This window comes from Lethenteron reissneri, chromosome 11 (assembly GCF_015708825.2).
Source record: "Lethenteron reissneri isolate LAM-NWPU_2019-01 chromosome 11, ASM1570882v1, whole genome shotgun sequence".
In the NCBI taxonomy this organism is placed as follows: Eukaryota; Metazoa; Chordata; class Hyperoartia; order Petromyzontiformes; family Petromyzontidae; genus Lethenteron; species Lethenteron reissneri.
Genome location: NC_083789.1, coordinates 8,566,316 through 8,593,107, shown reverse-complemented (window position 1 = coordinate 8,593,107; position 26,792 = coordinate 8,566,316). Strand labels below are relative to the sequence as shown.

General features: G+C 42.4%; 1 protein-coding gene across 23 annotated transcripts in view; it reads right to left on the bottom strand.

The window, feature by feature from the left end:
• LOC133341416 (neurexin-1-like) overlaps positions 1-26,792 on the bottom strand; it is a 395,989-nt gene that overhangs the window by 257,551 nt on the left and 111,646 nt on the right. For all 23 annotated transcript variants that reach the window (XR_009755044.1, XM_061550005.1, XM_061550006.1 and 20 more), the window contains 3 exons: positions 21,191-21,352; positions 11,841-12,279; positions 9,436-9,819 (listed from right to left, as the gene is read on the bottom strand). Coding sequence is in view for 22 of the 23 variants with exons in the window: in XM_061550005.1 (XP_061405989.1) it covers positions 9,436-9,819; positions 11,841-12,279; positions 21,191-21,352 (985 nt within the window). In the remaining variant the exon portion in view is untranslated. The remainder of the gene's footprint in view (positions 1-9,435; positions 9,820-11,840; positions 12,280-21,190; positions 21,353-26,792) is intronic.

Below are 26,792 nucleotides of genomic sequence, written 5' to 3'. Positions count from 1 at the left end.
ATAGTTTTAATTATCAGAGCTAAACTTTAGGCAAATTAAGCGAATAATATACATCATTCGCTCAGATGCATCCAGCACCAAAGTGTCAATTAGATGCTGTAAATAAGTTAATAATTTTTCCTCAAATATAAAACAATACATTTTAACATTCAAGTCCTGGCTAAGCAAACAGAAAAACTCCAGTTTGGGCACTTATCAAGCATATTTAGTTCCGTGGATTTTTAAGTACAAAATCAACAGCAGAACACAAACTATGTTGTCAGCGAATTGTAAAACTAAAGTTTGGTTTTGAGGTGTTTACTCCACACAGACAGATTATTTCAAGCAAAGTTCCTGGAATTCCCAAGGCACAACTGTTTTTCAGACTTTAATAATGAAGGTTCAGCGAACCATTAAATAGGCTACATGTTAATTTCGAGCCAAAAGAAATTTCCAATGACACTGAAGCCATGCTTGCAGTTGACTAAGGCAAAATATCAAATATGACTCCGTGGCTATTTAGAAATATCAGAAACTTTACTGGTCCCCACCTAATACATAAAGGAGCAGTGTGCAGATTTGTACACACTCATGTATTTGTACATGCAACAAACCAATGTCTTCATCATAAACCATATGAATAGTGGATCAAGAAGTCTCTTACAGAAACACTTCAACGAGTCAATGTTGGTGAGAGTTTGGTACTGTTACTGGCCAACGGTGGAAGATTAGGCCAAATACCCTCAAGAAGAGCTCTCTAAAGATCCACCACCACCAGCAGTGGCATAAGCGAGCAGTGTCAGGGCTACATCTCTGTTTGTATTATTCTGTCATATCAATGGTAGTCAGCTTCGCCTGCTTTCTATTGGCTTTAGCATCACACTCTTAGAAACCTTCAAAACCTTCAGCTGCACACCTTTGCAGGGCTACGTTGAAATACTAAATTATTCCCAAAAAATTGCCATTTTAATTTTGGAGGCATAAACACGGCTATGTTTGTATGTAGAGATGTGGACCACATTTAGCGTTCTATTCCATCTATAATAGCATTAGAATTTACATCACTCAGTGACTCCCTCACGACAATCCATATATTAGACGTATCAGTGTCACTGTCAACACTTATACACTGTGAAGCATACACTGTGAGGTCAACAAATTACTTTAATAATGTTACTGCAAACAACAATTATGTGACACCGTTTGACATGCACTGTGTGCATGAAGCATCTCTTTGGTAATCCACTGCTGAATGATGGCATCATCATGCCGTGCAGATCGTGGAGGTTATTTGACCATACTTCACCATGCTGGTCAGTGTGGGTTGGCAATGGCAGGCAGCAAAGTCATGAGAGCATAGAAATAAGGTACAACAATTGATTTTGCTGAAATTCCCTCTGCTGCTCACGATGTAGCCACCGGCACCGTCCACGATGATCACTTGATTTTAGGTGTCAAGTTTCAGCATGACAGGTTAATATTTTTTTGGGAGTTACATTTGAGATATATCAGTCGACTCTGAGAGCGCAAATGTGTGCGCTGACCATGAAACATGAATCCAGTAACGCTCGCAGTGCCGTAACCAGAATAATGCAACGCAGTTGATGTTCGAGAAAATAGGATCGCGACTGAAGCACTGCAACCTTTCACTTGGCAAAATAACCCCACCCCCTCCCTACCTTACGATGTCGTTAAATTTTCATGCTTGCTAATGCACAACAATGATATGCAAGGCGAAGTTAAGAGAGTGTAGCAAATTAGCCATGAATTAATTTTAGAATTCGCGTTTGGTTTGCATTTGAATAAAAAAAATATCACCGCTTCGCCGAATTAAATGTTTCAATTCATATTGCACCACGTAATTATGGACTTCCAAGTTGCTGAATTTAGTCCAGAGGGCCACTCGGCTGTGAAAATTCCATCTCGGAGCCACGGTAACATTCCCACGTTATGGGCACCGTCCTCACGCAGGCCGCTTGGCAGCAGAGGGCCTCGTCTTCTACATTTGTTATTTCACGAAAATCTCTGCACAGCATTCAGAACGGCAGAACCACAGAGGCACGTGGCATTTCAATGACGCGATGATAATGTAGAATGGGCGGAATGTGTTTTTTCTTAGTTTTTTTTCTTTTGTGCAACCTTGCAATTGCTTGCTGCTGGCAGGTAGGGGGCCTCTACTCGAGATGGCTCTGGAAAGTCCCATCTCGAGATAATTTGGCATACATTTCTATGCTGGCCAGAGCTCTTGGAAGAGGTGAGAGTATCCATATTTTTACCCGACCACACGTGACCTTCCGTTCGACTAAATGTAGTGGTGCACCCTTTCATTGGTGGACAGAGGCCGGTGGGGGGGGGGGGGAGAATAAAAAAAACTGCCCCATCCCTTGCAGTTAAAATTTAAGTCAAACCTCTGTTTGAAATTTAAATCAAAACCTCCGTTTGACTTAAATTTGTGTGCTTGCTAACTGTTCGATCACGGCAGCACCTTTCACATTTATCTTCATGTACAACCGTCCGTGGCATTGGCTCTTCTGCAAGGAGCAGCACTTTGTAAAAGATTTAGTTGAATAGAGAATGCAAAATATCATCGCGAACAACACGGCTTGTACAAAATATATTTAATACGCAATGAATAGTGCTTGTGAGACCAGCTGCACTGTGGCTGTACAGTAATTGTACGCTCACAACCCCGAGCGTTGGCGCCTTCAGCGGTGAATAGAAGGCTATAATTAATCACAAAAACGCATGCCCATTATACCTTAAATTGTTACTGTATGCATCTATAACAATGTGCTTGGGAACATAAAATCAACTCCAATTATGTCTTGATGACAACCATTTATAAGCTTTTTACTGAGATTTTTTGGCTGTTTCGTTTTCACAAGAGTGGGTTATTCGAGAATAAATACACATTTGAATGCAATGAATGTACTTTTTTTACGTAGAATGTTGTTTTTGAAAAGTTGTTGTTTTTTGTTGAGAAAGTTGTCCATTTTCACAGACGATAAGTAATGTAACTCTTTGCCTTCATTGCTAAATGTTGACGAGTGGTGGTGAATCGGTTGGCGCTCTGCACTACGAACCCAGCGACCCGAATTCCATTCCCTACCACAACTTAGATCAGTAACAAGTGGTATCTGAATTGGCCCTTCAACAACGAGCACTGACCATCAGCACACAACTGTCATTAAAGACAGGGCATGAAGGTGGCCTTCATCCAGCACTGAATTGACAACAGGCTGCAAATTATGTTCTCTATTATTTCAATTATTTTATTTCCCTTGCAGTTGTCAATGAATCATTCTGCTACAAAATGGTGGGGCGTCTTCCCACAGTAAGAGGATGAGACCTGCAAACCGCAAGCTCAAAAACCAAATAGTCGATCGTCTTAGTAATAATGGTGAACAAAATAGATATAAAGGTGGCGGACGTGACAGGGAACAAAACCATAAAGCAGTGTTAGCCGCAGAGTGCGAGAACTGCTGCGGTGCACTGTGGGTGCCACATCGCCAGAGGCCCACGGGCGGGCCTCCACCGCCTCCCACACTCCGCCACTCGATTCCTACGTTTCGTGTCCATTTAACGAACGAAATTGTGTGTGGGGGGGGGGGGGGCAGAGGCATTTGCAGCTCGTGCTCACACACATCTAGCTGGCACCGACCTCTTAGCCGTCAGTGTCTTAAGCTAAGGTCAGACTTCAGCCCGTGAAGAGTGAGGGTCCAGATTGCAGCACTTCTCCCGGGGTCAGGTCACAGAGCCTCGGCACAGGTAAACACGGGTCCAAACGGCGTGCATAACTGTCCCCCATCATCCAACCAGCAACCCCCCCCCCCCCACCACTTTCACGTGTCACATCAATTACTCTGCCATGCCACGACCTGCACTGAGGCCAACCGCAGCATCCCATTCCCCATGGTGATCTCTTATTGCTGCATCCGTGCAGGACGTTTTAAGTGGGCCCCCACTGCACAAAATTATTATCCACCGGTGGCCACCAGTGTCAATCACTGCCTCGCAGCGTGCCATTATTTCCAAATGGCTGACATATTGAGGTGATAGGCGCCCTTGTCAAGAATAAAAGAGCACAAAGGAACAGTGGTATTTCTGGTCACATGACATGAAGCAATTAACAATGGCGGTCTATCAATGCCAGACACAGCACAAAAATGAATAATGGAAATAAAAAAATGGCAATATAACTTTCGCCCGCCCACCACACGTTCATCAGATATGGTTGATTTTTTTTCTTCTAAAGTCTGAATATTTACTTTTCACAACATCGCATGTGCCGGTAAGAATAATAATTAAATAGCTTGTTTTATTTTAAGCTGATGATATCGGCGTTTTTGTTTTCCGGCTGTGCTAACACCACACTATAAATAACTACGATTTACCATTTGATAGCAAGAGGGCAAACATTCTGGCAGTGGATGTGTCACCTGAATTAATGATACAGGCTACAAATACTGTACTTTATAGATATTTTATGGGCACCGTATATTTCACAAGACAATAGAATGCACCGACTAAACGTTAAATGTTTGGGGAGGTCTTTTTTTTCCCCTAAGCATCGTGAGCTGAGCCCAAAGTGAAAGTGAGCCATGGCTAAGAAAAAATACGAAGAAATATGCACACGTGTGAAACTGTTTACTAAAATGTCGACGTTCTATTTCGTGCGTGTTTAATACATGAATGTGCTGCAGTGGTGTTTAGCACAATTTGCACGCTGTTCTTGCAATCCGGAGATTTGTCGGTTAAATTCTAAATTGGAAACTCATTTATTTCGAACTGCTTTAGTTTGTTGCTTTTCCCCCGCACCTCCGATTAGCACGGTTGGCTACGTATGGTGCGAAAGAAGTTCAAACATGCATGCCTACACACATTCGATCTCCCGATGCGGCAGTTGAATCAGTGGGGTAAGTTTCTTAAATGTCCTCCTCCCCCCCTTTCCCCAACCTCTGTCCATCCAGCAGTGCAATGTGGACGCCACACTTTGTCAATTGGCAGGTGACGTGTGTTGAGGTTGAGTTATGGGTACTCCCATCTCTTCCAGCAGAGAAGAGTAGCAAAGAAGAGGGTAGTCAGTTTAACACGTGGTAGACTTTCGCGACCAATATCATCCATAATACAGGTATTTTTTTTGGGTTCGATCGCGTTAAGAAGAGGTTGGCCAAGTGCTGGTGACCTGCACATATTTCAGGCCAGCAATGATTCAAGCAAGACTGACTCTCACCTGAGGAGGCACTGTGTGGTGAAACCGGTTCAGAGTTTTCTTGGATGGAATAAATTCCGCTGATATGATGCACTTCCAGAACGTCATGCGGCCGATGGGTTGTGCAAGAAATACTTGTATTTCTCATGTGCAGAGACGGATATATGAAGGAAACGTACCGACCACTGTAATTACAATCTTGTATACAAAACACCTGTGCCATTAATTTAAAAAAACACCTGTGCCATTAATAAAAAAAACACTACGTTTTATCTATTCAAGTATGGGTCCAAAAATGTAAGCTGTTTAACTCTACTCACTGCAGTAATTTTCTCTCGTGGTCTGGAATTCCCTTCCCCCAACCATCCGCGCTGTTGACTCCGTGGCTTTTGTTCATGTGCAGGCTCAAGGCCTTTTGTTAACCTTAGCGTGTGACTGCACATCTACGAAATAAATATGGACTGTTCTGGTCTCTTCTGCAAGGAGCCGTATATGGACTGGTCTGTACATATTAGCATTCGGTTGTATTGAGACACTTTCTACGTATTCAGTTGTATTTAGACATTTTATAAATCCAATCTGTACAGAAGGAACCAAACATAAATGGATGCAGGCCGAGAAAGCTGGAAGTATATAAAAATATTTAAAAAGTTTTGTATTACTTATGCTGTAGCTGGCATGGTCAAGATTAGATTACATTTACGATTTTACATGTAAAAATATTGGTTTATATAGAAGAAGAATATTACTGAGATAATGATCGCCGCATTCGTACGGCAGGAGGGAAAAACAACAGTTTTGAAACGTTATCATTGAATGCTAGGTTTTTTTCAATCAATCAAAGGAGGCAGTAGACGCTGCATGGATTGCAGCGTCTACTGCCAGGATATTGCACGGATGGTACATTCGTTGGCGATGTGTCTGATCGTTTGGACTTCACCACAGTCACAGCTCAGCGATTCTCTGATCTAAAAATTTATGAGATGGTGTGCGTCATCTCCCATGTTACATTCGAGCGCTGTTAAGCAAGGTCGTGGTGGAAGAGGGAAGAGGGAACCCCGGTTCTTCCACAGTCGGGTCCTCCATGAGGTTTTCTCGTTTGCCACGTTCATAGCTGCCCACGATTCAGCCAGTGCCGATGTCTTCATTGTTCAGATGCTAGAGTGGAGGCGCGCATCCAGAAAGTTTTCCTGGATTTCAGCTTAAGCGCATGGGTTTTGTTTGAGGTCCATACTCTTGGGATTTTTTTGCCTCCGAAACGTCGTGAATTATTATTTTATTTCTATTATTATTTCTATTATTTGTATTATTTATTTTAATTTTTTACCTACGTGACTTTACCGAAAAAAACCTAAGAGTATGAAACCTTGCAGTCACGAAAGCTTCAAATCTAGAATCTAGAATTTGTTTGAGGTCTTTGTTGGAGCAGTAGAGTGACGTCTATAATCTTGTGCTACCCCTGGATCATCGCAGAACCGCATCTGATGTAGGCTAGGGCCATGTTCACCAGCACAGAGAGCCACAGAGGTGGCCTTCAGGGTGCTGCTGGTGATACGAAGTGTCCCATTGATATCGGTATCGACAAGGTTTGTGCGAGCGCTGCCATTCCCCTACTGGAGCGCAGCACTGCATCGATATCCTGAAAGTGCGGCCGTCGCTTCCCCACGTTCGCACAAGTTGTCTGAAGACTCTTCACTCGTGGTTTTTTGTTTGTTTTCCTCTTGGCTTGTTCGACGTGGTGGCGGTAGGTGAGCGTCTGCTCGAGGGTAACCCCTGCGTAGCGGGGGTGGTGGTTGTTTGTTAGCGGTGTACCGCAGAAGTCGACATTTAGTGTTTTGTGCGACTTGGCTGTTGCTCACGTGGAAGATGAAGACGTCACTCTTGGAGGCATTTGGCTTAAAGCTCCAATTCTTGAAGTTCATACTCCTTCATGTGAACTTGCAGGAGGATGTCGCTAGGATGCCACGGTGGCGAGATGTTAACTACCTCGCCTGGTATACAGGAGGTCGTGAGTTGGATCCCGACCCTGTGGTGGTCGTGTGGATTTTTCTCCATCATTTTGGAAATGTGCGTTGAGAGCATTTGGCTGCTACAAGTTTCCACATGATAAGCCACTTCGTGGAAACAAGAGCTATATAGCTCAGTAAGCCTGACTTGGTAAAATAAAAAATAGTTTAGTTTTTGTTTAGAATGTCAACGGTGTAGAGATGGAACAACAGGGCAAGAACAGAACCCTGCGGGAATCCATTGTTCAATCTTCGTGGGCTTCTGGTAGTTTCACAAAGGTGGGCGGTGAACCATCGGTAGTTCAGCATTTTTATGATGAGTCTGACTGTCGGGCGGCAAGGCACAGTTGTTGCAAGATTCAACAGGAGACCCTTCCACCATACAGTATCAGATTCCGAGGAGAGATCGATGAACGCCATTGCTGTTTTGAGCTGACATTCAAAGCCACCCTCAATGTGACTTGTTAAAGCAAGCACCTGATCAAAGCAATTTTGGCCGGTTTTTAAATCAGCTTGTTTATTGAGGACAATATATCTTCAAGTGTAGGCTTTAGCCTTTGGAGCAGGAGACACTCCATTAGCGTTGTAACAAACGCTGACGGAAATCTGGTGGTAGTTTTTAGCATCCTATGCGTCCTTTCTGGGTTAAAAAAAGCATTACAATTGTAGCCTCTTGGCACTCCTTTGGTACCACGCCTGAGGAGTGGATGTCGGTGGGGAAAGTGGCCGGGCATTTTCTCGCTCGTCGTCTCAAGTTCTTGGTGAATTCCGCATACATCTCATCGAGGCATGCAGCTTTAGCAAGTTTCATCTGGGAAATACCAGCATCTACTCCCCCCATTGAGAAAGGACCATAAAATGTGGATATTTTTTGGCAGCGGTCGCGAGTGCAGTAGTGCCTCTTGAAAAACTCGCCATCCTGTGTTTTTGTCAATCGGTGCTCGTCAATGGCTCAGTAGTTGTCCGGCAATGTCGTCAGGGCTGACGTGGGGAGGTTTGTATGCCAGCGTCATTGATGCTCCCAGCAGCCTTGTGCGGTGCCAAGCTTTACAGATTATTTTTGTAAAGTCAAGCAACCCTCCACTCCTTCCAGTCCCTTCCCCTACCCTGTCGTGACCCCCTTAGGTGCCCTCTGTTGTGGTCACTCATTCCTCGGCCCTTGAACGCCCCTGCCATCTAAATAACTCAATATTTTTTTCGTTACTGCTTTTATAAACTGTGTAAAGCGCCTTGAGCTAAGGCGCTCTATAAATATAAAATGAGATGCAATAATAAGGTTGTCGTCCGGTCCCTCGATGAAGTGATGCGAACAGTTCATGTGCAGAAGTGAAATGGATTATGGTATTTAAGGACCGTTAGGGATGGCAACATTGTGGAGAGTTCTTCATTCGCCAGGAGATTGAGCATGATTCATGACAATGATCATGATTTTGCTGCTGAAGACTATAAAACCTATATAAGGTTGAAATAGTTCATTTTAAATGAACACCCTCATAGTGAACACAATGAAGATGGGGGCCGATTATTCCAATTTATCTCATTAAGAACTAATGGAAATTTTTAAATAGCCATGTGAAAAGCAATTGCAGAAAATACTGCTTATCAATAATTACGTGTCAACATTTCTTAATACTTATATTTTTTTGCTGTAAAGATGGAATTCCATTTTTTATGGCAATTGGGATTACTGCCGTTGTTGTGATAGTGTATTTACTGAAACTCTTGACAATTAAAAACAAAGTTTTAAATGTGCTTTTCTCCAAAATGTTAAGCGATTTAAATACACGAGATCAGCACAGAGGAGATTTCTGCGTTTTAACCGCACCTCCTTGGGGAACACGACACATTTTAAATAACATAAAATAGAGCGTTTTAAATTAGGCACGCATATGTTTTGCTGTTAATTAAAATAGCAAATAAGCAAACACTGCCATTAATGATGTTTGCATGCGTAAGTCGCTTCCCCTTTTGAGCTTTCGATATGGCAGCATCGACAACAGCGGCTGCAGCAGCAGCAGTGGTAGCAACTGCAAGGTTGTCATGCCGCAAAAAAGCGGGCGACGGGTTATCAAAGCTTCCAGCTTGCAACGGATTATCCAGCTGGAAAAAAAGAAAAAAAGAAAAAAAGAACCCACGGCAGCCGAAGCGAGCCTCTCACTTTGCGGGCAGAGCCGCTTTCCCCCCCCAACGCCGACGGCTCGTCAAGCCGAGATTGCCGCTGCCGTGCCGGTCGCCCACCTCTCTCGCAGGAGCGCCCCGTGTAGCCGGTGGCTGTGCAGTCGCAGACGTAGCGGTTCCAGCCCTCGCGGCACACGCCGTGGTTCCGGCACGGGTTGGAGCTGCACTGCTTCGGCGAGTCCTTGGCGCAGAAGGGCTTGACGCCGGCGGCGTTCTGCTGCTCGGCAAGCTGGCGGACGTCCTTGCTCTGCCCGTCGATGAAGAGGTCGCGCACGCACCCGACGTAGCCGATGTTGAGCAGCGCCGACCACAGCTCGGTCGGGAGGAGGAGGTCCGCCTTGTCTTCGGGAAGCCCGCCCAAGAACACCTCGCTGTCCAGGTCGAGGATCTCGTTGTCTCCGCCGGCGGTGAACGGACTGCGCTGGCTGTTCACGGAGATGCTGCCTAAAGTGGCGGCAGAAGCAGCAACAAAGGCAGCAGCAGTAGACAACAACACAATGGCACTAAACACGACGGCTTTCACGACCAATGTTATCAGCAATAGAGATTTTTATTTTGGGGTTAGATCGCGTGAATATAAATTTCGCCGTTAAACTCGGCACCACCCGACAACCAATTAGTAATGTTTGTCACGTTAAAAAAAAAACATGCTTATTAATTACGAGTTCAGCACACCGGTTTGTTGGAGAGTAAACCCACAACATTTACAATTCCAGCACGATGTTTTGCCGGTGATGACAACCAGCCTCATCAGGTGGGTTTATTGACGCATTTATATTTACGCGATCTAACCCAAACAACAACAACAAAACTCGATAATGGACAGCGGTGCTTACTTAAGAAGAGCTATGCTGGAAATAATACAGTCACTGCAACACCATGTGGATTCATACCGCAATGGGATTTCATCTTCATTCACAGCCAAGGTCAATCCACTGCTGGATGAAGGCTCCCACCCCCCCCCACCCCCCAAAGCTGCTGTCATCTCTCAAGATCATGTTATAAAACAATCCAGCACCTGCACACGGACTGATTCAATCACTGCAATCCGTCGGTGGTGGATGTCCTCTTGGATGCATTCCTATTCCTTGGCCTCTGCTATAATTGTTATTATTGACCATCGACCATCGTCTCTTTCAACAACGTGTCCTGCCCAAGCTGACTTGAGATGTATTTAACGGTACCAATAAGTAATTGACAGTGCTTTATCAATCCACTATTGGATTTAGGCCTCAGTGGAACATGTCGGTCGTGGGGGGGGGAGGTGATTGATCATACTACACCATGCTGGTCGGTACGGGTTGATGAAAGAATTGGAGGCCCACAGGGTCGGTTCAGATATCACTCACCACTGACATCATGAGACACGAAGCCAGCATCTGATATTGGGGATTCTACCACAATGTCATGTTTATTTATTTTTTAACAAATTAAAAATTCTTTCAACCAGCTCATTTTAAAAGTCCAAAAGATCCAGGCTGTTTAAAAATATAAGTACAGTAAAACCTTGGATTGCGAGTAACTTGGTCTGCGAGTGTTTTGCAAGATGAGAAATGTTTTTAACTAAATATTAATTTGATAAACGAGCGAGGTCTTGCAATACGAGTAGTACGTATATGCTTTGTCTGCCGAGCATCACGTGATCACAACTGGTATACGAGTGCTTTGATATACGAGTGCTTTGGATTACAAACACGTTTCCGGAACGAATTATGCTCGCAATCCAAGGTTTTACTGTAGTTCACTATCCTCAGGGGGTCAATGCAACCGATTTCAAGGTCAATGCAACCGATCTAGAAAGCTAGCCAGGGTTGACTCTGGATGGCGCTTGGATGGATTGGCCAGCAGGCGCATGCAGTTTGCTATAAACAGCTGCTACTGCTGCTACTGCTGCTACTGTGGTGGGAAGCATGGGGCATGGCAGCAACAAGTATTGTTGTGCTCCACTTCCATGCCCCCCGCTCCCTTCATTAACCCCCACTGACCAACGTGGTGAAGTCAAATAACCCCCGCAAGCCTACATGATGCGTCGAGGCCCTCATGATGTGTCGAGGCCCGCATCCAACACAAGGACTTTACATGCACTTGTATACCCACAAAATGTAAATTAACCAAAATGTAACAATAATGGGTCACTGGGTTATTTTGCAATACGTTGGGCAGCAAGTCAATGCCATCATTCTAAGATGAAGAAAATGAAGTGGTCTTAGGTGGGACCACAAAAGAAGGGATGATAAACAATGGTCAAGAATAATAAGGGAGTGGCAGCCAAGAAATGGAAAGCGTTTATATCAGCAAAATAATCTAAATAATCTGGACGCACCTTGATTAAAAATGTGGAGGGAAAAACTAGAGGACCCAGAGAAAAAAATAATGATGATGATGACATAGATTACAAACCTACCTTGTGACGAGCGTAATTCGTTCGGACAGCCGCGAAACGCTGAATAGCGAACGGGCCTCACCTGTCCTGCCGTCTCGCTGGAAGTCAACGTGGTACCATTCTCCGTCGTTGACGTTGCTCTCCGTCGCCTTGAGCTTGATGGTGCCCGAGCCCATGTCCAGCAGAAGGAAGAGGTGGCCATCGAAAAGTTCGATGGCAAAAAAGTCGCCTTTCCTACTCCGCAGACCCTTGCTATCCTTCACTTCGCTCACTTTGCCCTGGGTGAAGATGATGAGGCCGCTGGGCTCCGTGGTGCGGAAGTCAAACGAGATGGAGCCCGTGCGTTTGGTCTTCCACTTTGGCAGCGTGATGAAAGCCTCGGGTGCCTCAAAGGTAATGGGGTCCAGAGCGGCGACATTCTCGCAGGTGAAGGAGATCTCCCCGACAACTTTCATTTTCGGTTCGCCTTCCTTGGCCAATTTAGAGAGCTCCAGCTTTTGGTCGCTATTTTTGTAGATAACCTGAGGTGGTAGTGGTGGGGGGGGGGGTACATAAAACACACGACCAAATATATTTTGCAAACTGCCAACCGAAGTTCACTGTCTCACATCCTGCTGTCAAAAACATTCTCATGTTAGACACGAATCAAAGTTATTGAGGCAAACTGCCAACTGGCAGTTTGCCTCAATAACTCTCACATCCCGATAGGGAAAAATCAAACACGATGATGGGCCAAATGAAGTGTGTTTCTGGTGGTGGTGGATTACGATTGATGTCGCTGATGATGCAACCCTGCAGTGCTACCTTGTTTCAAAGTGGAGTGCCAGGGATTGCAATACTTCTGGGGGGAGTGCACAATGCAGTTAAAAGTTGAGCGCTCTGTAAACAAACGTTCAACGTTGGACAGAATGACCAATGATACAATACAATCTGCATTGTGTCTATCGTGCAATCTGCTTAGCCTGTCGCTTGCATTGTGAACGAGGAAAGGCTACGATTCCCATTGCTTAATTGACAATACAATTTTTGAAACCTTCAGTAGAGGGTTCAGCCCCTCCCCTTAACACTACAGGGCTACGATGATGCCTTCTTTTTCCTCGTTTTACTTGCTAAGCTGTAGGTTTAGCGAATCATTTTCAGTGGTGGTCCACTGCAATATAAAACTAAACTTTTGTAAAGTTGCTGATTTAATCATACAAAGAAAGACAAAGATTAAGGCTGGAACAGCGCATGAGGGGGGCATGTGGTCAACATATCACACGTGACCACATGTCTCCCCAGTACTGTTGGCACACCACACGAGGTACTCATTTTAGGCTTGGAGAGGTCCAGGAGTGGTTCTGATATCACTGAAAAAAAAACTATTTTTTATTTTACCAGGTAAGGCCCACTGAGCTATATAGCTCTTTTTCAGACGCAACCTGGCCACAAATGATAGCTCAAAGAAGTGGATTATCTAGTGGAAATGTATATCATCCAAATACTCTAAACGTATGATGATTCTAAATGTGGAGGGAAAAACCAGAGGACCCGCAGAAAAGCCCACGCGGAGAAAATGCAAACTCTAAATATTCAACAGGCGTCAGGGTCAGGATCGAACCAACGACGACCCTCTGCATACCAGGTAAGGTAGTTAACATCTAATCACCACGGCTAACATCACTTGCCACTGATATAAGCCGTGGCTAGAAATCGAACTCAAGGCGCGGGGTTTTTATCAGAGCTGGCCAGCTACGACGACGTCACTGCTACCCACAAATTACACAACAGACACACGTCCAGTCACAATATACGTTTTCCTAAAATTAAATCCATGAATTCTATTAGGTGAAGGATGGCTCCGGGGTCAGAGAACTTAGTTGGTACCACTGGGTTTCAAAATGGGTTTCGGCCGCCCGTTATTAAACTGGGTTATGAAGTGTCGCGAGTTTATAGTGTCAGCCCAGTTAGTTACCAATGGATAGAGAGAAAAGTGAAAAAAATCCATCACAACAAATATGGGGTTTCATTTAATTTGGCCACATTGCAGCTCTGCGAATGAAAAACAAGTTGAATTGCCATGAGATGAACATCTTTTGAATGGGGTGTAGTAAATTGAAGGGATCTGTAGCACATGATTCCACTGACCATTCCCTTACATGGGTTGCTGCTCTATGCGAGAGTTCCGAATGGATATTTTTTCTCTCATGACATGATGCTGATAGCACACCTTAAATGAATTTCGGAAAATCTGCTAAACAGATCGAACATTAGCTTAAAATGCGTACAATACAAAAGATTAGGAACCACTTAGACAAGCATATCGTTTGCTCGTTCACAGTATCAATACGTAACCGTATGTCTTAATAAGCTTGAATACCAACTTATTCGTGGATTTAAAAAAAATCACCTTTGATATTTTAACAGAAAGCCCAAAGATTAGGACCTAATTTTGAATTCGAAGGGAGTCCATGCAATGTTCCACGGGAGAAATTAAGCTCTCTAATTTGAACTCCTGCCTTCAACTACTGAGTAAGCCGAATTAATCATCGCATCCATCAATCTACAACTAATGAGCATGCAGATGGCACCATTTTCAAAGCATTAGTTTGGCCGTCTCGTTTTTGTTAAAAAAAATTACAGATTTTTTTTTATATATATACTCGGGCCTAAATTGCCTTGAAGAATGATGAATACAAATTAATTGTAGGTGCAATTTTTTGGTTTTAATTTGTCAAGATTCAACCTTTTCTCAGTCCACTGTCGTTTCGTTCTAGAGACGCGGAACATTGTAATGTCAGCTGCAATTTGTTTGTCGATAAGAAAGTGCTAAAGGTATTTTATTTTCCTTAAAGTGCCTCATTTAATATGCACTGACTGTCGGTGATAATGGTGTTATTAATATCAATTGATTGTTTTAATGTTAAATAATATAGCATCGGATGTTCAAGCGAACTCTGATGAGATTTGTGATGCTCAAAGCATGAGGATGAACACATTCTGAATGTAACTACAAATCATTTATGCAATATTTCTTTAGGACCCTGTATTAGTTCTCTGCAATTTTGGCGCTTTTTATTTTGTTGTTGCTGTGCTCATGTAACCAAGGATCTCTTCTGTAAAATAGCTGGGCAACTGGCTAAGTGGAATCATCCGTGTAACAAATCCAACTAAACTTCAAACTTAACATTCAGAATGTCCTGAAAAAAAAATATTTTTTTAATAAAAGTGCAACCCTGCAATTGCTTGCTCACTCTCCTGCAGACAGAATGGCCTCCACCTGAGAGCGGTCTCGAGACATCTCTCTCTCTCTCGAGGGTATTTGGCCTACTCTTCTATGCTGGCCAAACATCTTGGCAGAGGTGGGAGTGCACAGTTTAGCCTACGACACTCGGTATGTCGGTTGACTAACTGTGATGTACCAAATTTCGATTTAAAGCTTTCGTGACTGTAGGGATTCATATTTTTGGTTCTTTCGGTAAAGTCACGTAGAAGGGAAATAATAAAATAATAATAAAACATAATATAATAAAGTTCTCACGACGTTTCCGCCACAACACAAGCAGCCGTCCTCAGATGAAACGTCGTGAGAATTTTATTATATATTGTTTTGTTATTATTTTATTATTTCCCTTCTATGTGACTTTACGGAAAGAACCAAGAATATGTGATGTACCAGTTTATACTTCTGGGTGGACAGAGGCAGGAGGATTTAAGAAACCTTTCCAATTTTTCACAAGCCATGCCGGGACATCAAATGTAACTGGCGAGCTCTGGATTACAAGCTCAATGTGTCCAACCATTGCACCACAGCAGCATTCACTTCCCAAAATTTTATGATATTTACAAATTTTCCCCAAATGCATTTGGCATCATCGCATGATATGAAGAATCCATTTTGAACTCTCATCAGAGAAAAGTGTATCGTCGCATGTGCCGGCACAAACTGTGGAGATTTTTTTCAGGAAATTCTCACACAAAATTATTCAAATGGCCTTTGCATCCTTTACACAGGAGCAGTTGCACTGTGCCACACAATCCGCGAATTGAGATTGTTTATTGCAGCCAAACGGATAACTTTAATTCTCACATCTGGAATTTTGCCAAATCAAGTAAAAAAAACTGTATGTAATTATTTTTGTGCAGTCATTGGTGACAGAGCTGAAACTGTCAACTCACTATACTTGAAAACCTGGTTTAATCACAGGTGCCTGCCCAGATTTGAATCCAGGACCCAGTGATGCCGGATCGATGCTCTGACCTTGAGCCACCTGGCCACCTACAAGAATCGGCTTTTAAATCCATACAAAAGGCAGCTAATCTGTATGTGGGTATGTGTGTGTGTGGAAAAAACCTCCTCGCCCGCTGAACCAAGTTCAATAAATGAGAAGTGATATGAAAGCTTATGACATGTAGTTTATGTGAACAAGGTGGAAATTACAAAAAAAATATTGACCTTTGACACAACGATTTGGCTTATCGTCCCTGTCAATTCTTATCCACGCTACCATTTGCAATATTGTGAAATCATACGATGGATAGACACGCACCATTTCAATGGGTTTCCCACTACACTGTACGTCTGTACATTAAATGGTGAGCGGCACGGGTCAGGTGAGTTTATGACTGGTGAGTGGTGAATGTCAAATGAGCCGTGAATGTCAGAGGAGGGTTATACTGGTAGGAACCACCTGGTTCCACCAGCCCACAGGGGATTATTGTGTCCGTCCGTCCGTCGTGCATCCAAAAATGGAAGGGGTGGGGCTGGGTGGAGAGGGGAAGGTGGGGAGGGGCTGGGTGGGGAGGGTGGGGGGTGGGAGGGGTGGGGCTGGATGGGGAGGGGCTGGTCACCCCGTGGTGCCCTTATTAAACTCAACGTTTAACCTATGCCCTTCTTGTGCCCACCCTCACAGTCGGCCATATTTGCGGAATACACCACGCCGCCGTTGACCCTGGCCATTGACCGAGCAACCCAACGTTTCTACCAGCTCCCTCCACAGGAATGTGTTTTGAGTGTCATATGACTGTCATGTCTCCCCATCCATAGGATGGGCTGCCCACCAGCATTGTATAAGGGAATGCGTTGTTGCTTGGCAATATCAAGTTTCCGCTCCCTCTAACTTTAAAACACAGTGCCTATAGGCCAGCTTAGGAAGTCTTAACACGTTGGCATTCTTTAGGATATAACATCAAAAGAGTTAAAACCCTTTAGACGACAATGATGGCCTTCAGTATAAAATCTACTCCTGAGCAATAAGTCACATATCGTCCATTTTATATACTTAGAAATTATCTCAAGAAATGCATTGCAGTGCGAATAAATTTAGCAAGTCCTTCCATGCATGCGTTTTCAAATATGGAGTGTGCCTCTTGGGCAAGTGTTAATATTAAGCACTGGCAGGAAAATCAATTTTCAATTTAGGTTCTTTGCAATTGGGATGTACAAAACCTGGGTTCTGGCCTACGATTTCGAACATCATGCAAGGCTGAGTATTCATCTTTGTGAAAACAGACAGCTGAGAATTCATATTGCTCTGACACGGAATTACATCGTGCTCCTGTGTGAGTACATTTACAAACAGCCACCGGCTTTACAGGGCGACTTTTAACATCCCATGTTGCCCGTGGATGTTCACAGTGAAGCTAAGTAATATCGGTCATTGAGCTATAGAATTGGCATGTTACGTTGCATGGATTAACACAATCTGAACGTTTGTAAAATGGCTTTCAAAAACTATGCACTGCCTGTGACTTTACGGGTAAAAAATATGAAGTATAATGCCACGTAGGACGCTGTTGTGGTATGATGTTTGCACACTGGATGTGTACTTGAGAGGTCATTGGTTCGATTCAATCTCGTGGCGTGGCAATTGAAACAATGGTTTGTTGAATGCCCCCCTGGCCTCCATCTACCCAGCAGTAGTACTACTGTATTTTACCAGGTCAGGTCCACTGAGTTATGTAGCTCTTTTTCAGAAGCAACCTGGCCACAAATAATAGCTCAACGAAGTGGCTTATCACGTGGACATTTATAGCAGTCGATACTCTAAACGTATGTTTCTAAATGTGGAGGGAAAAGGCAGAGGACCCGAGAAAAATCCACGTGACCACGTTGAATAACAAGCAAACTACAAATATACAGGCGCCATGGGTCGGGATATAACCCCACGCTCTCCTGTATACGAGGCGAGATAGTTCACATCTCACCACTGCCGCGCCCTATAAATGGGTACACCCAAATTCAGTCAATAATCAGGTCGCATATGGTAGAGCAAATCGTGGGTACTCACACCACTTCCAAGACATCTGGCCAGTATGGAAGAGCAGGCCAAAACACCTCCTAGAAGGGCTCTCTAGAACTTCCTTTAGTGTAGGAACTTTCAGCAGCAATGGCATGAGCAAGCTATTGCAGGGCTGCACCATTACCTTTTACAATGATGTCGTTACCATTCAGTTGCTATTGCAAATAGCAGCCAAGGTAGTAGAACGTCAATAAACAAAGGTGCAGACCCTAAGGGATTACCATCCATATTGACAAGAATGTAAATTTGACTCCACATACACACAAAAATACCAAAATAAACTGCTACTGACATCACAAAAGTAATGGAAAAATTAATTTTGCTAAACTGCACAGTATTTAGTAAAAAAATTAAGGACGTAAAAAATATCAACATTATGAATATTATTTAATAATTCGATGTGTACATGTACATTATGATTTTGCAAATGCAAATGTCTGTTTATTTTTTGCCTGCCATCGTGTATATGTCTGTGCCTTACATTTTAAAACTACAAAAATACCATGCAATATTTATATTTCGATTTAAAGCTTTCGTGACTGCAGGGATTCATCTTCTTGGTTCTTTCGGTAAAGTCACGTAGAAGGGAAGTCATAAAATAATAAAAATAAAACATAATAAAACAATTCTCACGACGTTTCGGCCACAACGCAAGCAGCCGTCCTCAGGTGAAAACCAGGTCCGTCGAGGCGACAGAGTCTGAATGAAAGAGCACACGAGCTTGGAGCATATATATAAGCTGGGCGCATTGACAAAGGAATTTGCATATCATATGCTCCAAGCTCGTGTGCTCTTTCATTCAGACTCTGTCGCCTCGACGGACCTGGTTTTCACCTGAGGACGGCTGCTTGCGTTGTGGCCGAAACGTCGTGAGAATTGTTTTATCATGTTTTATTTTTATTATTTTATTACTTCCCTTCTACGTGACTTTACCGAAAGAACCAAGAAGATGAATATTTATATTGTTAGCAAATCAACATTTCTTTCCTGTAAACAAAGAGAGAGATATATTGAGATCTCTAAAGCTGTCCTGCCGAGCGTCCTTCACCCACACCCCCCCAGCCCCCTCCTTTCACCAACTCATATTGACCAGCGTGGTGAAGTATGGTTCACTAAGACTGAAATTGTTTTTTTGATTGAATTTATAATATATACATACAATTAAACAGTTATCTCATAAAAAAAAGTTCAGGGAAACAAGCCATTAAAGTGAATATTCTTTAGTTTAAAAAAATCCCATTACTCAATGTCCAAGCAAAAAGCAAATTGATTTCAGGACAACAGATTATCTAAAAATGCAATAACTTCTGTGACAGGCTATTTACTTATATAAGTGATAACTGGGAAGATCAATGACATTTGTGACATGAAAGTTTATACTTTATCCCTACACCGAAAAAGACGTGGGTTTAACGGGGGAGGTATTTGTCTTACTGTTTCTTTATTTTTCCCCATTGCTATTTTTTTGCGATAGGCAATAATATAATAGATTTCGGTTACGAAGGCAAGGTTCACGCTGAGAAAATTGGAAAATAAAAACAATGAAATCAATAAAACACATCATATTTCATCTCTTTAAAAGTCTTGATGAATCATTATTTATGGTTTGCCACTGATATAAATTACACGCACCGTGGCAAAGTTTAATTAACAGATATTGACTTTGCTTTGGAAATCAATTAATGCAACTTTGACAAAGTGAGGTTGCTTTGGTCGAGAGGTGGAAATATTAGAGATCAGGACCAATATTTTGGTAAAGACATGCTCACGCAATTTATCATTAACATGATTGAAATGGACACAGACTTATGGTGAAGCTTACTCAGAGCTCATCAGGTGTTCAAACCTTTTGAAGGATAGATAATTGACCGAATTACCAGTGCCTGTTGTATTGATATGTTTTGGCTGCATTGTTTTTTCCCCCACAAGAACTACCACAGGTAATTGCTACTAACTGCAGGCTACACAGCACTTCAATCTCGTAAGGGTGACATATCAATGCTTTATAACAACGGTATTGCATATAGTGCAGTATAACAATAAGCAATAATGTGAAGTGTTTTTTTAATTAAATTCTTGCCACTGTGGCTGAACAGAAAATGTTAATCATGTCATTTTCAGCAGCATAAAAGTAGACAAAGAATGACCTTTATATGCCAAGTTTTATCAGCATTCTAAATACTCGGCGCTGTGTTGCCGTTAAGAATCGTGCAGTATTGGCAAGACACAGGACTAACCGAGTTGAATGCATACCGGTTCTTCTCTGGGACAGAGATTGATCGCACCAGCCCATTCCGTTGAGTTACAAATCTGGAGGTAAAAAAATTGCCTTTGGTTTTTCAAATTCCCAGCCGTTTATCTTAATCTATAGAAGACTACCCTGAAGGTCGGAAATGGCACGGGAGAATAGAGTGTGTTCGCAGTAAATTAGCTGCCATAATTTTCAATCAGTCAGTGAAAAGACCCTGCATCTCATTAGAGGGAGAGGGGAAAAAACAACCTTTTACACATCACATATTTTATGCTGGGATTGAAATCAAAACTTTCAGTTACATATTTCTATCTACTTAATGTATACAAAACAAGAAAAAAACATATAAAGTAATGGATATTTTTTGCTTTGATATTACAAGTGTCATTTATTTGATGATTTACATTTATTTTAAAATTATCACATTGAAATTGCTGAAGAAATTCATTTAAAAAACGTAAACAAAATATATGGTACAAATCTGTGCTCACTTATAACAAGAGATCAAATTAAGGCGAAATCCCCTGGACAAAGTACTTGAATTAAAGTGATTTAATGCTTGACAAACATGCAAATTAGCATATAAATACAGTCTGAACAATTGTGATTAAATTAAAACAGCTTTTCAATTGCATCGCAGGCAACACCTCAAACTTACAATCAAAAGGACATCAATTCAACCATCATGCAGCATTAAATTTGAACAAGCTTGCTTTGAAAAAAAGTACCCCCCTTCCACCGTAGGAATTAATTGCATTACATAACGTGTAATTTTCAATTGATTGGACGTGTTCTTTTTTTTTCAACGGCCACAATTTTGGACCATCCGCCGCGCCTCGACAAAGCCCCTGGCAGCAAGGGGTCGGGGTGGCAGCGGGAGGCCGACTCGTTAGGCCCTACCTCCTTCAGGCAGCCCATGAAATTGTTGCTGATGGGCGATCCGGGAAGGTCGGCCGTGTTGGGGCTGCCGCCCACGTAGAAGAAATCATCGGAGCCCAGCATGGTGTAGTCCTCCTGCGTGTAGCCGGTGGACGTGAGGATCCCGTCGACGGATATGGTCACCTGGGCGACAAGGGGAGAGCGACGCGCGTGGGGCAGTCTGCGTGATGGGGTGGCGGTGCTTGCACAGGCATCGTCCGTTGGTGGCCTTGCAAATGACGCTTCCTGAGCCGCAATCAAACGCGTTTAGTTTTTTTGGTTCGTTGTCGAAGTCCCATTTTTATGTCTGAAATTTAAATGAGCACAACGGCACGATAGCGATCCCTGTAATTTTCGCGAGATTAACACCAAATTTGATGAGCGCTGCTTTTGTTTCGCTTTACGATATGTATGTATACATGTATTGAGTGCACACAGTGTACGGAACGAACGCCTGATTAGTAAATGCACCGCATACACAATGTTGTGAATAGGTACGACTTCATGTGAACTTGCATATTACCTGGTCTCACATTGCTCGATTCGAAATGCACAATTCTGTTCTGAGAGTAAGGAGAATAAATTTAAAGTACCCGATGAAGCCATAGAAAACTCATCTCCCAACAAGGTCAAATGTTACTGACGAGCAGTTAACATGCACATCACCAAACTGCAAAAATGCGGAATTTCTACTGTGAAGACTTTAGATGCGAAAAAAGAAAAAAATAGGAAACATTTATCATCGTTAGTGCTGTTTAAAACTTACCCAAGAAAGATAATTAGGTTTATTCAGAGGCGACAGATTTAGAATGCACAAAGTCATTGATGTATATGTCTAAAAAGGGTATGTTTGTTTTAGTTAAACTATTTAAAGTATTATGAAAACTATATACAGTACATTTAGGCACTATTAAGCTGACAAGGAATGGAGTGGTGGCACAATGGTTCACACTTGCAATGAACCTGGTGACCTGAGTTCAATTCCCAGCCACAGCGAACATCAGTCACGAGTGGTATTTGAACCAGTACTAGCCATCCCTCCTTTACCAATGTGCACTGACCAGTGTGGTGAAGTTTGGTCAATCCCCATGACCAACACAGTGTCGTCGGAAGGCCTTCATCCAGCAGTAGATTGACAAAGGGTTTTGAAGAAAGAAGGCTTGCACATTTCATTCATAAGAAGCATTTTTTTTGCAGAGTAAGAATGAAATGGGAAGGAAAATATTTTCCCAGCAATTATTTTGCCTAGTGCAAACTAACACCATAGTTTGAAAATGATCTCAATGAGTATTAATTTCCCACAAGCATGATAATACATCCAAAATAATAATGCATAGATAAGTTTAAACCTACGCTGAGTGGCAGAGCTAGCAGTTCGCAATCGGAAAGTTGCCAGTTAAAATCTTGGTTGGGGCAAATCAAACATGTACCTCTTTTTTACGATAAACCTGTGCCTGTCATAGGAATGTGGCATTTCCAACAGGCGATGTGAATCGGCAGCAGCGATGCTTGTTCGAGAAGACAATCACTTTTAACTGACGAGTAATAGGGGAGAGCGTAAATCAGAGAGTGGAATTGGCTTTCCCTTGTACTCACGCAGAGGAGAATGACGCTGTCTCCCTTACAACCAGCCAAAAGCTCGGATTGTAACACTATTGTTTGCATTCAAATTATCAAATTCCTGTAACAGAACAATATGTGCCAGCACCTGCCAGCATTGTTTCATTGACATGAGAGTATCCCTATTATATTATTAATTATAAATGTCTGCCACTGAAACAGGTTTTTGCCTTTTTTTAGAAGCTATGTAGGGAAATTAATTATATAACTTACATCCTGTGAAATTAAATGATGGTCATAGCTTAACCCAATAACTATAGCAGTTGATTTGACATTTTTAGAGCTCATTTTTAAATCAATTTTATTCCATACATTACATACTCGGCACTAAATATGACCATAATTCCTCCGAGCACTTTAAGTTGAACCTTATATTTCTACAAGCTAATATAATGTTTAATTGGTGTAATTATTCGGAAATTTGAGGAAGCAGTACCGTAGTGGTTAGCCCACTGCAATACGATACCGGTGACCTGAGTTCGAGTCCTAACCACGAATAACATCAGCGGCGAGCGATGTTGTAAATGATCTTGGGACCCCCCCACCCCCTCCTCCCTTCACCAACCCACAAAGTCTAACGCGGTGAAATATGGTTAAACAACCCCATTGACGACACAGTTTGTGAAAGCCGTTCATCCAGCAGTGGGTTGACAATGCTGTCAATTACCTTTAGTATTATTATTGTTAAATATATTGTATAGTTATTATTGCTCAGAACACGGACCTGGAAAAAAAGAATATCACAATTCATTGAGTTCACCGCTCGTGACCTTCATGCTACTATTGGCAAATGTGAACACATTACTGATACAGCCACGGCTACACTATATCTATCGCATCTTAATCGTGTCAGGACTTGACAGAAACATAATAACTTTAGTTACCGGCTAGCACATTATTTATTATTACACACTGTAGGTAATGACACAGACTATTAGCTATATATTCCACATTGCTAAGTGAGAATTTATTTTTATAATAAAAGCAAATTATTTTAATTTTGTATTTCATCATCATCATCATGTGATAATTAATCCATTGCTAGATGCAGGCATCGTTAAGCCATCACCACCTCTCATAGTCCCTCGATGGAATAATCCACCAGGCACACCCACACACAAGCTGATTTCATTGCTCCATTTCCTCAGTGGACGTCCTCTCTGGCATGATTCCGCGATAAGCGGCTTCGTTGCAAATTAATTGACCACTCCGCAGCCACAATAATGTTGTTAATCCACTGCTGGATGACAGCACGTGGAGTCGTTTGACCATACTTCACCACGCTGATCAGTGCGAGTTAATGAAGGCGAGGGACCCAAGACCAGTTCAAATATCACTCACCACTAACGTTAGCTTAGAACGGGAATCAAACTCAGGTAGTTGGGTTCATAGTACAGCGTACTAACCAACGCACCACAGCTTCAATGCTCCACTCCCATGCTGAGTATATATTGACTATCACAACAAATCTCTCATCTTTAAGCAAGTTAAATTGGAGGATAGGATGAACAATCATATCATATATTGATGGCATTAATATTTAAACTAAATATATATACACATTAATACAATAATCATTCCTTTGCCAATCTTCTCCTATATGATGGCTTCACCAAGCCTTTGGGTTTTGTGGGTTTGACTATACTTCACCACACTGGTCGGTACTGGTTTGTGAAGAAGGGAGGGGCCCAGGAACTATATGTATAGTTACAGGCCTTTGTCAATCCACTGCTGGATGAAAGCCTCCTCACAAAATTGTTCGTCATGGATTTGTGAAGAAGTGGCCCATCACTTGTTCAGATATTACTCGCCACCAATGTTAGCTGTGCCTGGGAGTCATACTCAGGTTGCTGGGTTCGTGGCACAGTGGGTGAACCACTACACCACCAATGCTCCCTATATTAATACATCTGACTGAAATTCATAAGTCTCCTTGGGGCATGAAAGAGGGCTTCATTTTAAAATACTTCGAGAAAAAAGTCAAGAAAACAATGACTCACAGTTGTTGTTGTGGTTGTTGTTTATAGCAATGTTTTTATCTGTAAACATTCGCCAGTGCAGATCATGCATGTGTCTATGTATTATGAGACTATTCGGGCTGAAGCCAAGCCAATTTCAGTCATTCATGTTCATTGGTAGATAATACTTTATCTGTAAAGCATTTTGTTTGTCTTGCTCATGCGAGGAGCCGCTGATGTTGATTTTGAGCTCATGTCAGCCGTGCGTGTCAAGGCAATGCCACTCCTTGCAATATTTGTGTTTGTTCATCGGCCGCTCTCCAGAGGATAGTGTATACCGAAAGTGCCCCCACTCACCCGGCGCTACTCAAATCAATTCATGTCGCAATTATAGTAGTTGAGTGGGCCAGTCTCAGTCTGATGCCCCATGTGATTTTTCTCAGAAAATGTTCTGGTTTCACTGCAGCTCAAAAGCATAAAATCTGTCAGGTCTAAATTGTATGTAATGGTTTTCCACCTACGGGGCATCATTATAAAGTTTCTATTTTGGCTAAAGTTACGTATGTTATGAAGAGGCATTTAAAAAATATATTTTTGTTCCCATAGCCATAAGCCACGGTGACTGAAAAACCTGTCAAAATAGATGGTTATTCACGTATAACATTATATATATATATAACATGTCAGTTTTAAGAAATATTAAATATGTGGTTTATTATTTGTTTTGTACTTTTAAATTGTAAAGTCCTTCATTTTCCAAGGAATAATGGCAGAATGTTAGAGCAATGTCGGGGAAAGGAAGGTTAGTTGGGGAGTTGAGAGCAGTGGGAATTTCAAGGAAAATATGAATGAGAAATAAACACTATCGCTGAAAAAAAATTACGTTCCTGAATTTGAGAGAAAAAAAACATGAGTGACAGGGAACATGTTGCGACAATTTTGTTGCAACAGACATTCCATACAAGGTGTACCATTTCATCTCAAGCATGGCTCTTTGTCTACTTCAAAAAATGCTACATGTTCTGCTGCAAAGTCCACCACGAGGGGCCACGGGGAATTTTTATGTATGACACCGTGAATAGGGCCGTTAGAGGGGCATAGGCACTCTTACCCTCTGTCTCCACCACACAAAAATTCCACGTGCGTGGGTATCTCGCTGATGACCTACCTATTTGAATGCCCTTTTACAAATCTTACCAATTCACATGTAATTATTGCTTTAAGCACGTGTACCGATATTACTCCCGACTATGAGTGTTCATCAAAAATTCAAGACCTCAACTGGGAAGGGAAGAAATCTGAGGACTGAAGATAGTGTGACCGAAAAGGTGGAGCCCAAATTATGTCAATGACATTCATTAAACATCTAAGGGCTTAACTTCTTACATATCACTAAACGTAGCAATGTTTTTCAATCAAAGATTGTTTCTTGAAATAAATTTCCTTTTCATTGAAAATAAGAAGGATAATTGAAATAGGGTTAAATATGCATGTGGGGTTATGTTCAAAACAACTGATGTTAGCCAAGCACATCAGACATAAAAATGGGCATAACGGAGTATTAATGACTAAATCACATTGATGTTCTACGCCAAAACCTTACCTATGCGACTGTGTTTGTAACACATGCCTCTGTTAGTACGAGAAAGGCCGTGCACTGACTGGAAAGAACTCTCACAGGCACAACGTAATGGTGCACACACGCGCACACGCGCGCACACACAGGCACACGCGCACACACAGGCACACGCGCGCACACACGCGCACACACAGGCACACGCGTACTCGCTCGCTCGCTCACACGGATCTCACATCTGCTGTGGGAAACAGTACAACAAAGCAGCGGGTGAGTGTGGTCGTAACACTGTTCAGGGCTGCAACCATTGTCTGAAATCTGAAGTGACAGGTGGTTTGTTTTTTGCTCAGACATTTAATGCAATGCCTCAGGGCTCTTATCTGATTTTTACTTTATTCTTTTAAAAGAATATGTATTCCACCGGCGAATA